Source organism: Python bivittatus, unplaced genomic scaffold (genome assembly GCF_059951505.1).
Source record: "Python bivittatus isolate LINGU-HERP-01145 unplaced genomic scaffold, Pbiv_v1 ctg000560_np1212, whole genome shotgun sequence".
Classification (NCBI taxonomy): domain Eukaryota; kingdom Metazoa; phylum Chordata; class Lepidosauria; order Squamata; family Pythonidae; genus Python; species Python bivittatus.
In genome coordinates this window covers 9,055,203-9,067,211 of record NW_028277083.1, presented here as the reverse complement: position 1 = coordinate 9,067,211, position 12,009 = coordinate 9,055,203, and the positions used below count along the sequence as shown (strand labels likewise).

The 12,009-nt window shown below is 42.9% G+C and overlaps 1 protein-coding gene across 2 annotated transcripts in view; it reads left to right on the top strand.

Moving 5' to 3' along the window:
• Positions 1-2,044: 2,044 nt before the first annotated feature.
• Positions 2,045-12,009, top strand: part of JPT2 (Jupiter microtubule associated homolog 2) — a 17,023-nt gene continuing 7,058 nt past the window's right edge. For both annotated transcript variants that reach the window (XR_015797445.1, XM_088148149.1), the window contains exons 1-4: positions 2,045-2,203; positions 9,592-9,737; positions 11,167-11,309; positions 11,876-11,927. Coding sequence is in view for 1 of the 2 variants with exons in the window: in XM_088148149.1 (XP_088004275.1) it covers positions 2,160-2,203; positions 9,592-9,737; positions 11,167-11,309; positions 11,876-11,927 (385 nt within the window). In the remaining variant the exon portion in view is untranslated. The remainder of the gene's footprint in view (positions 2,204-9,591; positions 9,738-11,166; positions 11,310-11,875; positions 11,928-12,009) is intronic.

The following is a 12,009-nucleotide window of genomic DNA, read 5'->3' as shown; positions in this document are numbered from 1 at the left end:
CAGCAGTGCTTTAAATTATAGATCCACATCTCACAGGTTCTTCCTTGATGTGAAACAATAGGTCTGTTTTCCAGATGTGAGAAAAGTGCCCCCATTAGATACAGGAAGGCAAAAGGGTGAACTCTGAAGAAATCAATCCAGTTTAGTCTCACTGAAATCAGTGTGGCTTGTTAACCCATCAATTTAAAACTACTGAGTTATGATTAACTTCTCGTGGAGGCAACTCACAACAAATTATAATGACAAAAAAATAAAACCAAAGAATGTTGCAGTCATTAAGTACTAATTAACCCAATGATTGGAAAGAATACAATATATTTTTCTTGCAGTAGCTGATTATTAAGAACAAAAGAAAATTAAAAATCAGTTATCTGATTTCCATACAGTTTGAGAATGCCATATAGTAAAAATTACAATATACATTGGTTTCAGCTTTCCAACTTCTTTGAGGACCAGTTCAGGTTTTTTGGTTTTGTTTTGCTGTTAGTTTGGAAGACACACTTTTAATTCAGTTTCTCCATTTTCTAACTGGATAGCCCTGGTGTTTGTAAATAACGTCAATAGGAGGATGAGAATAAGAGGGTTCCAAAATGCTTCACATCTCCAGAACACAGAATAAATAAAATCCCATTTCCTTGGAAAAATGCTGTAATTCTGTCAAACGCTCAGAAAGTTTCTCTGAAATACATGGATTAATTGTATTGGCAATCCTGTCCTATGTGGCCAACGTTGATTTAAGGTCATGCTCCTCCACTCCATTTTTGGATAGCATTCTTTGGGTTTATTGTATAAAGGAAAGCAGGGTGTATAATTTTAAGTAGATAAATAGTGTTTACGGTTCAGTAGTTTCCTGTCAGCTTTACTCCAAGAACTCAAGGCACCTCACATTTCCATTTTCCCACCACAAACCCTGTAAAACAGATTAGGCTGAGATTAGAGGTGTCTCAGGGTGGTGAGGTATCATAGAATCATTGGGTTGAAAGGGATCTTGAAGGTCTCCTAGTCCAACCCCCTGCCCAGCGCCAGGGCGAAAAAGTCAAGGTGGTGGCTATGAATATGTGATTAAAGCCTTTCTCCTTTTGATGTGTGTGTTGCATGTAAAAAAGAGGGGTAACTTTAATCTCGTGGTCACAGCTCCTATTATGACTTTTTTGACACCCCCACCCAGCTGATGCCCCTGGCTGAGATAATGACACTAGGTCATTACTGTAATTAACTTCATTGTGGGTGGACTTGAAGCTGATATCTTGAGCTGATGATTTAACACACCACCCATTGTGTTCACACAATCCTCCGAGTATAACCGAACCCTATTGAATGAAGCCAAATGTTCGGGTTAGCACCAATACCCTGACCTACAATCACACTGGATGATCACAAAACACCCTGCAGTAACTGGCCATGTTTCACCCGGACCAATCAAACCAGCACAGAACGAGTGTGAATTTGTCAAAGATTAACCAACTAATCAAACTCTGCCAAGTAAGCTCAATGGTTTTCCAAATAATAGTTCAACGATTGCCTATCTCTTGCTTGCGCCTTCCCTTTCCAACCGACAGGCTGCGTTCACACGACCCCTTTAACCAGGTTAAGATCTGATGATTTAATTCATTCATATATTGGGGCTCGGTGAGGGTTCACCTCGGTCAGGTCTGGTGCAGTTCATCATGTTGTGCGAACTCAGCCCGTTTGGTTCGTTTCTATAGCGCGCGAGCCCAGAAAGGAGGCTTCCTTCAGGAACCAGGTTAAAGCGTGCGCAGGGCGGGCAGGCGCCCCAGAGACACGTGGGCAGGGAAAAGACGCCGCGGCCCTTTAAATTTAACAAAAAAACCCTTCCCGAGTCATTTCCTCCTTGTTCCCCCTCATCCAATGAGCGCCCGAGTTCTTTGGAGCGGCCACCGCCCCCTTCCAGAGAAGGCGCCCCGCCCCTTTCGGCTCCCGCCACCTCTGTCCCTCAAAAACACGTCCCCGCCTCGCGCTCCGAGGGGCGGGTTGTCCCGCCGCGGTTGGTCGAGGCTGGGTGGAGCGGCGGAGCCTCGGCCAATCGGCTTCGAAGGGCGGGCCGAGCGTCCGGCCGGAGGGGACGCGGGAGAGAGGCGAGTCGCGGCTGGGCAGCGGAGCAGCCTCGGCCCATCGCGCCGCCCGCCGCCACCACCACCATGTTCCAGGGGCCCGACCCCGACGCGGTGAGGCCCAGTTCCAGGTGAGGCGGCCGCGGGGCTGGGTTTCCCCCTCAGGAGCGCTGGGCCGCCCTAGTGTGGGGAGGGACTCCAAATCCCAGCATCCCCAGCCTTGAGGCTGGCCGGGCCGTGTCGCCACGCCCCGACGCCTCTGTGGGAGCGCCCAGCCTGGCGGGAGGGGGACACCTGGGAGCCGCCTGGGAGGGAGGGGAGCTCCAACGAAACCCTCGGGCCGCGCTCACGCGACTCGTGGAACCCCAGGCCTGGAAGACCCCCTTTCCCCCCGGCCACCCACGAACCAGATTCCCCGGGGCGCGTGTCGCGTGGGAATGCCCGGCCGGGCTCTCGCGCTACCGCGGCGGGGGAGCCAGCCCCGCGCGTCGCTGGGGTTGTCGCGGCGGGCCGACTCCGGCCGCGCCCCCTCGATGCCCGCGGAGAGGCGACTTGGCCGCGGCCCCGGGCTCGCTGGGCGGGGAAGCCAGCCGGCTGCAGCCCCGGGCGGGGCGAGGAACTGCCCTGCGCCGCGGTGCTGGAGGGGACCGAGGCAGGGGGTCGTCTCCCCCCAAAAAAGAAGTCGCCTGCCCCAGCAACGCGGGGGCCGGCCGGCACGTATTACGTCCGCCTCGCCCGGGCTTGCCGCGGGAGCCAAGATGGGGAAACGCGCCGTGAAGGACGTTCCGGCCAGAAGCAGCCCCGGCCCCGGCTGCCCTTCCAAGTTGCAAAAACGCCCGCTGCAAAATCAGCTTGTCCGGGCTGCGGCTGCGATGCTGGTCGTTACGTCCCAGCGTTAATGCCGGGCTTTGTTTTCAGGCTTTCACCCCAGGGGTGTATCTTCTTTGGGGAGGTGGGAGATCTCCTTACATGCTTACAGTCCATCCGCCTTTCTCAGCCTTTCGTTGTATTGTTTTTGTTGTTCATTTGTGTTTATTTTAGGGTTTGGATTTTTAAGGGGGGTTTGTCCGTTAAGGTTACACTAAAGGGTGGTGTGATGGCTAAAAGTTGAGAAGCCTCCGATTTGGGATGAGAAGTGAGGGGGGTTAGTAAGATGTTAGAAAATAAGCTCATAAGCTGTGGGTTGGTACTCTCGCACATTTTAATTTGTCCTTAATGGTTTTTGTTGTTGTGGGTTTTATTTATTTATATGCGCTTTGTTTTTAACTTTGTGAGCCACCCAGAGTCACACATGGGAGATGGGCGGCTATATCAATTGAACGAATAAAGAATATTTATTTATATTTATAAGCCGCTAAATCCACAGAGTCTAGGCATTGATAACACTTATATGGGTGTTGTAAAACATTGGCAATAATATGTAGTGACTTTCCTTTGACGCTTATGGATGCTAAGTGTAGCCCACCATTTCAGGATATACATCTTGCTAAATACCATGCCTCGTTTTTATTCTGTAACTCGGGCTGAAGAGAAAAATATAATTTTTTAAAGTAAGTGCCAAAAGTCAGGCTCTATGGGCCAGTCACAATGTTGTTGGGGTTTTTTTTTCCAGAGAAAGTATTACTGTACTTGGGAATGTTCAAGGGGTTAGACCTCTGTCTATCTACTAAGATAACTCTCTCATTTCCTTACTCTCCAGTACATCTTCAAAATACCACTAATTCCTTTGTTAGGATTAAATTTTCCTATTTTGGAATGTTACCTTTTTAAACTTGTCGAAATGTTACTCTTTATTGTCTGTCATTTTTGACCATGACAGAGACGAGCTCAGAAAATGTGGATCTGAGGCAGAAAGCAGCTTTTTTAAAAATTTCACTTGCTTCATGTTTTTAAAAATGTGGCAGGCCAGAAGTCCTTAAAACTTACTGGGGCTTGGCTGCTGGTAGACAATTTGGGGGGGGGGGGAATAGAAAGAGATGTCTCCTTGCAGCATTAGATCATGGGACAATGTTTCATACTGGCTGGGAATGATGGGATTGTAGTTTATCATGTCTGGAAGGTATGAAGTCATCCATTTTGCAGATACAGGCTGCTAATATGTATTACTGGGATTGGATGTTAGGAATTTCCAAAATAGACATGCAGAAATTTCCATTGAATATGGCTGTGTGTAGTTAGAACAATACTTTGCATGTGCCAGAAACAACTTTTTAATAGGCACATGTTGAGCAGCTTCTGCAATTGCTTTGAGGGATTATGAAGATGAATCTGAGTAATATTTCAAATTACCAAGATGAGTTTGATTGCTGTTCTTTTGAACCCTCAATCTGATTACTAGTGTTTAAGTTGCAATGCTCTAGCATAAATTTTTTGCTGTCAAAGGAAATCAGGTGCTGCATATTAAAGGGCATCCAGCCATGCTGCCTGGTATGAATTTTCAAGAAGGCTCAACTGCGTTGACTTGCTTTGTTACAAAGTGGGTGTTGGTTGTGGGAGGCAAGATCTTGCTGTAGTTCTACATCTCTGCAGTTTTGCTTCTTGCCTGAGGCATAAAATCTTCTTTCTAAAACTGCCAACGAATTGCTCCTTCAGGCAGTGTGAAGTGGGCTTTTTTTTTATGAAGCAGGAACTCAGGATAAAAGTTGGAATTCAGTCTTTTCTTACTAGACCTCTCATAACTTAAACGGTATATATTTTATTTATTCATTCTATCATATTTATAGACCACTAGCTCCAAACAACTAATGGTGGTTTACAACAAATAAAGTACATAAGAGCAACAGTAAGCCCCACAACATAACCCTCCCCTAATGTCAGAGCATTATATCAACTTTGGTATAAAGATTCTTAAAGTTCCACATTAACTGCCTTCCAGAATGTAAGAAGGGCCCATTTGGATCTCTGGAGCAGCTCGCTGTGCCATAACAGAGGGGAACAGCATGAAAACAATGCACTCCAGCTTTCCCTCTTCTGATCTCACTGGGGGGAGGGAGGACCACAACACCCCCCTCAGGGCTGGCACTGTATGGCTTGGCACTGTGGTCCTGCAGATACTTCAATGCCAAGTTATACAGGGCTTTATAAATGAAAACTAGGGCATTGAACTGTATTCAGAAGCCTTTGGCTGTCAGAGCAGCATTGGTGTTAGGTGAAATTGACAGTTCTCACTCACCAGTTAGTAGACTATTGCATTCTATACTGTCATTTCCAAGTAGCCTTCAGAGTGATGAGGGCATGTTGCCAGGGCGTAATGTTCCAGGAAAGGCCACAACTAGTGTACCATCCAAACCTGGGCAGAAGCCCCTTTAGTTACAGTCTCCATCTGCCTATCTAGCTGTTGCCTTAAGTCTAAGACCCCAAATTGTGGAATTCCTCCTACAGGGCAAATGTCCCCCTATCCAAATTTGACAAAGGAGCAGGCAGACTGCACAGTGGTCTCTGGATAAACAGCACTTCCATCTTGCAGGGATCCTGTCCCATCTTGCTGTTTCCCTGCAGCCTCCAGGCACTGTCCCTTCCCTCACCTCCCACCCCCAGCCTGAACAGGGGTGGCAATGTAACATGGGATATAATTGGTATATTAATGGTGCCACATCCTGATGAGTCCCTCCCCACACTCTGACTTAATGTAGATGGTAAATATTGAAGGGAGAGACACACAGGTAACTGCCTAGTTGATCTCCCAGCTCAACAACTGGTCCAGAAGGATACCATGATCAGTGGTATCAAAGGTTGCTGACAGGTCTAAAAGGACCAAGAGGGACGCAATCCATATCCTGGTGCAGGTCATCCACTGGGGCAACTAGGGGAATTTCTATCCCATTCCTGGGTAGAATCCTGACTGAACTGGATCTAGATAACCCTCTTCCTCTCTGCCGGTCTGTGATTGGAGCCCCATGGTCTGTCAACAAACTTCTCCCAAAAGAAGAGGTGGGTATATCACCTGATAGCAGTCAAGTACACCTTCATGAATAGATTTATCACTGGCCCTTTCAAGACCTTGGTAATGCGCTTGACTGGGTGACCTTCATTTTCTAGATACAAGTGGTTGTGTGTAAATATGGAGATGATCACTTCCTATATGAGTTTATGACTGAATCTGGATTTGGAGCATATTTTCTCCAGCTATAATCTGAAACAATCAGCATACTACAGTGGTTGTAAAAAAATGGTTCATAGTATGTACCAAACTGCCCAGTGTGCCATTTTCCAGCTTGGGATGATGGGAGTTCTACTCCAAAATATTTAGATGGCCTCAAATTGGTCTGTACAATCTAAATTATGTGGATAATGAGTTTGAATGGATTTCGTTCATGATCAAAATGTCTTTCAGTTCCACTTTCTGAAACCGATCCTCTAAAGATTAAATGGATTTAGTGTAAAAACAGTATCCATCATCATGAGATCATCCAGAAATATATCATAACTTCTGATATCAAAAACCACTAAGAATCCTAGAGAATAAACTTCCCTACCCACCAAGATAGCGAAGGAAGGTTCAGTTTAGTGAATATTTGGTTGGCACATGAAGGTTTTTAAGGATCTTGATTTGGATCCCAATCCAAATTTAATTTTTTCAACAGGGAGTTCACTGCAGACTCTTTCAGGACTCTTGATACCACACTCTCTGTTAAGCAATTTGGGATAGGTTGTCCCAAATGGTTTTCCACAGACTTTTGCTGAGAGGACTTGTAGAACTCATCCGTTACTCAAGCACTGTGAAATTTTATTTGGGAATTTATGTCCTTCCACAATGTTCATGCAAAAGCTTCATCAATATCACTGTCATGCTTGCAGTGAATCAATAAATCATAAGTCAGCAAGACTTATGCCAGTTTCACAAGATAATCATATGTTGAAATTATGCCAGACTACTGTAACTGATCTCTGGCATTTTTTAGCCAGGCAGCATCTTGACCTAAAGAGTAGTCTTCTAAACTTCAGTGGGATGTAGGGGCATTATATGAAACACACATATCTTTTCTATATATTTTATTTCATTAGTGAACTTATAATGAATCTAATGATTAGAATTTCCAAATAAAGCTGCTTTACAATTAATATTCAAAATTCAAGTTGCTTAATAAATGAACACGCAAGATTCAGCATTCAATGTTATGGTCTCAGTAACATGGCTGAAAGTTACTTCTCACAAAAGAAGCCTGGCAGTTTGATGATTAAGAATTTTCTTTAATGAATAACTCACCCCACTGTTTACTTCAGTGTTAAAGATTATACAGATTATTCCTCTAGAATTATGGCTGTGTCCTATGAACCTGCAGAGAAGGAAAGAGTGACAGTTGTTAAAAAAGGTGATTGGTTCTGTTAGCCTCAAGAAGTATGCAAAATGTTTCAGATTGGAAACAAAACCTGGAAGTGGCAGTTGGTCCAGAATGCAGCAACTCGAGTAGTTATTGGTGCACCTATGTAGCACCAATACTTGGGCTTCCAGGCGCAATTCAAGGTGTTGTTTATTACCTATAAAACCCTTCATGGTACATTTGCAGGACCATCTGCAAATGGTTATTTGCAGGACCATCTGTCTCCAGTTTTTCTGCTTCTCCCATGAAATCCAGCAGGGGGGGTGTGCTTTGGGTTTCTTCCATGAAACAATATCACCTAGTGGGACCCCAGAGGGGTGCCTTCTCTGTTACTGCACCTGCTCTCTGGAACAATGTCCACCTCACGGTTCACATTGCCCTGACCCTCCCGGCCTCCCATGAGGTCCTGAAACTCTGGTTCTTTCCCCAGGCATCAGGGTAGAGCATGGGATGAGCTCTGGAAATAGGAATTACATAAATGCATTTTTGAAGTTGAATCCAAGATAGATTAGCTGCCTGTGAAAAATGGTTTATATGTAAATTGTGTGAAGTAATGCCAAACCATGTCTGAATTATTGGGCTACTTCTATAACTTCCATTTGATGAATATATAATATATACTGCAGGCTCTTTTCCACTGTGGCACATTGAAAGAAAATAGCTGCAATTCTGTAGTGGAGTTATATTAATTTTTTTTTCTTATCCAAGCACTTTGTACAGGAAATTTGCTTTTTGAAATAAGCATGGGAAACATCTGGCATGGATTATAATAGTATCTGGAATGGATTATAATAGTACATTCTTGCCACCCCCTTGGCAAATAGCATTACCAGGGAAACATCTTATCTCTCTTCCTTCTTTTTTAGATCATAATCTGTCAACTGACTACTCTGTCACTGAGACTTCCAGTACATATTCTTGAAGTGCATGTTTTTTAATAGGCATTAGTCATCATAGGTGGTCCTTGCTCTTTACACCATATAGTCAAGAACTATAATCCTTCAGGGTGTATAATGTACAGTGGTCTGTATCATTAGGGCTATATTCTTTAATGATGCAGTCGGTAGCTTTGCAGGCAAGTTGGACTTTACTTTGAAAATTGACCTCCCATTGACTGCAACAGTCTAACAGTGTATGCAACTATGCCCAAAACAAAGGATATATATTTGTTAATCTTCTGTGATATAGTCCTTCATGTGCTATTTGCATTTGTTGCTGATAATGAGCCCCAACTCTTTGTAACTGCCAACTCCAAACTTGCTTTTTTTTTTTTTTTTAATGTCTCTGGGCCATGTTAAATGATGATGGAGAATTCTGTGGAGTGAAGTTCCAGCACATTTGGAGTCCATCAGTTGGGGAGAGCTGATTAGACTAATAGCCTTTAACAGATCAATATATAAAATGCAGTACTAAAATAGTTTAATCCTTGAGAGAAAAATAAAGAGCAGTACTGTATTGTAGTAGGCAATAATGCAAATCTGTAATCTAAAAAAAAAAAAAGGCATATAACTTAGTGTGTATCTCTGAATCGGTATTCAAGTAGTTTTCATACATTCATCAGAGGGTGTGAACAAGTTCCCAAGGGATCAATTGAGTTAAGCTTTCAGCTTTGTTCAGTTTGGGATTGGGTGTGGTTGTGGCCTCACCCAGCAACTGAGAGAAGGGGAAGATCTCCAGCAAGAAGAATCAAGCCAATTGCTGATCCTTCTTTCCAACAACCCCCACACACACACTTTTTGGGGGGAGAGAGGAGGGAAGTATACATACAGTTCTCATAGCAAAGGTCTGTATTATGAACATTCTTTGCCAGCAGAGATTGATACTTTAATCAGAATTCTTCACATGGATTTAAACAAATGTTAATTTTGACAATAGTTACGTATTATACCCTCCTGGGAAGCTCTTGTTGCTGCCCCATCCCAAAAAATATTTTAGATAAATTATTCCATGAAGGCTGCCAGACAATGAGAAGGACCTCGATTGGTCAGAGGCTGACCAGGTTTGCACATTGTTCTGTGCCACAAACCAAGGTTTTCAAATTAAATGATCACACAGTTCCCACAGTTATGCTAAACTGAAGCCGAATAAACAGTATTGAGTCTTAGCATGATATCGGAACCTTACCCCCACTGCCTGTTTCTGTGTATTGACTATCTTCAGTGATCATGGTTGATTGCTGTCCATATTCTGCAAAACAGGGTGCTGCAGCCACCAGGTGGGACCTCCAGCAATCTCTTTGGAAGTCCAGAAGTGTCCTCCTCTTCCAAGTCACACAGAATGGCCTCTAACATATTTGGAGCAGCTGAAGAACCTCTGAATTTCCCAAAGAGAACAAATCCCCCAGGTGAGAGCCATACTCTTCTTGAAAATACTGTGGATGGGAGTGACAGGTTTCGTAGTTTCATCTGCAAAACAAGATAACTATCATTTATGATGGTCCTCACTCTAGAATACAGTTGACTAAATAATATTGTGCCTCCATTCAAACTTAGATATTTTATACAAATTACCTTGTACTAATCAACGAGATTTCATTTACAGTGAATGTGTTATCCTGCTTTCAACTAGAACACCAATTGTTCACTAGCCGACATAATTTAGTTTGCTGACAATTTCAGAGCTAAATACTCATAAAAAGAACAGTTTTGTTATGTGCATAAGTGAAGTGTTTTGCAAGGTTACTTGTGAATGTAATTTTTAAACAAGTTTTATGAAGTACTATGATCACGTTCTTGGGCACCTGGATAAGATGTAAGATTTTTAGGTGCCTGCGTGTTAATACTTTGGAGTTGAAGAATACTGTTGCTAGCAGGGGTGTCCACAAGGAGGGAGTAAAGTCAGGATAGTGGCCACAACTATGTGATCAAAAACCTGATGTTTTTTACATGCTGTGGACACCCCTGGTTGCAAGTACGAAAATTTCATTTGTGAATGAAATGGGATTAATTTACTTGGAGTAAATACTAATACTAGTATACTTCAGTATTAGGTCTGTTTAATATGGCAGCCCCTTGCCTATACTTTTTCTTTTATTTGCTGCTTTTTAAGTTGAGCCATTCACAAGGACTGGGTGGTACACCCTTCAAAAATTATTTGGAAGTAGAGATTCCTTATCCTCAGTGACTTTGTGCTTGTGGTTCTATAGAGGTAGAAACTCATGTTTTCCTATGGGGTCCTTTTATGGTATCCCAAGACGTGCTTTGCTCTTCCCAATTATTTCAGAATTTAAGGATCGTACAGATAAATCTGACTTACATTATCTTTTAAGAGATGTGAACACTTCACTTACATTTCAGGTTACAAAATACACTTACCAAGCCATGCAGATGTGCAAATCTCTGGCTTAGATGTGTTGTTTTATTTTTACATGATAATTTATTTAGTAATGGGTTTTCTATAACCTACCTACCTTCCTTCCTTCCTTCCTTATTTGTAATGCTGGTCAAAGATTGTAATAAAGGAGTATTAAGAAATAGAGCCCAACTCACCTCACAGGGTTGTCATTGTAGAGAAAATAGGAGGAGGAAGGAGTATTAGGTATGTTCACCGCCTTGAGTTATTTATAAAAATAATAAAGGCGAGATAAAAAATCTGAAAAAAACCCACAGGATTTTAAAAAAGCAAACACTTATCCAATGCTTTACTAGCTTTTCTAGACCCAGAAGGGCCTCAGTATCCTAGCTAGAGAATTCATAGCTCATTTCCTCCTCTCCTGGAGAATCTGAGAGGAAGAGCAGTTCTTGTAAACTTCCCCAGCTATTGTTGTCTTGCAGGTGGGAAGGACAGTGGCATTTTTGAGGATCATAAACCTAATCCATCTCGGCAACTTACAAATCCACCTGGAGGAAAAGCAAGCAATATCTTTGGGTCTCCGTCACCTGTCAGCACAGTCAAAGCACATCCAAATAAGCCCAAGGTAACTCTCTTACAGCTTTCACTCCCTTTAATTTAAAAAAAAAAAAAAAAGCCACCAAAAGGGAAGCCCAAATTACACTAACCCGTGTAGGGCAGTGTTTCTCAACCTTAGCAACTTTAAGATTTGTGGACTTCAACTCCCAGAATTCCGTAGCCAGCTGGCTACGCAATTCTGGGAGTTGAAGTCCACAAATCTTAAAATTGCTAAGGTTGAGAAACACTGGTGTAGCCAAAGCAGTTGTGTTTGTATAAAGGAAGCTATTGAATATCCACCTGAGTAATAGAAACTTCTTATGAAATTAATACTGTCCTGACTGGCCAGGCAATATAAACAGTAGCATTAAAATTGAGCTGTCTGTAAGGGAAATGTTGGTGTTAATACAAAACAAAATCTCTAAAGATTTTTCTGTCTGATACAGGAAGTGGAGTTTGTGTATCCTAGAAGCACTGTCTTGTAAAGCTAGATTGCCAGACTTGTTTTCTTTTCAAGCTCGAAACAAATAAATTAAAAAATGGCCTTTTAAAAGTGTTGGTTAACATTTAGAACCTTTTTTCCCCCTCATCCAGGATCACACCTTTATCTTGAATGATAGAGGGGATTCATCAAAGGAAATAAAAGGTAATTGGAGCAAGGCTTCCGGAGTGTAGATGCACTCTAGTCAGATCCATAATTTTATCCTTTATATCGTATTGGCTCTTGA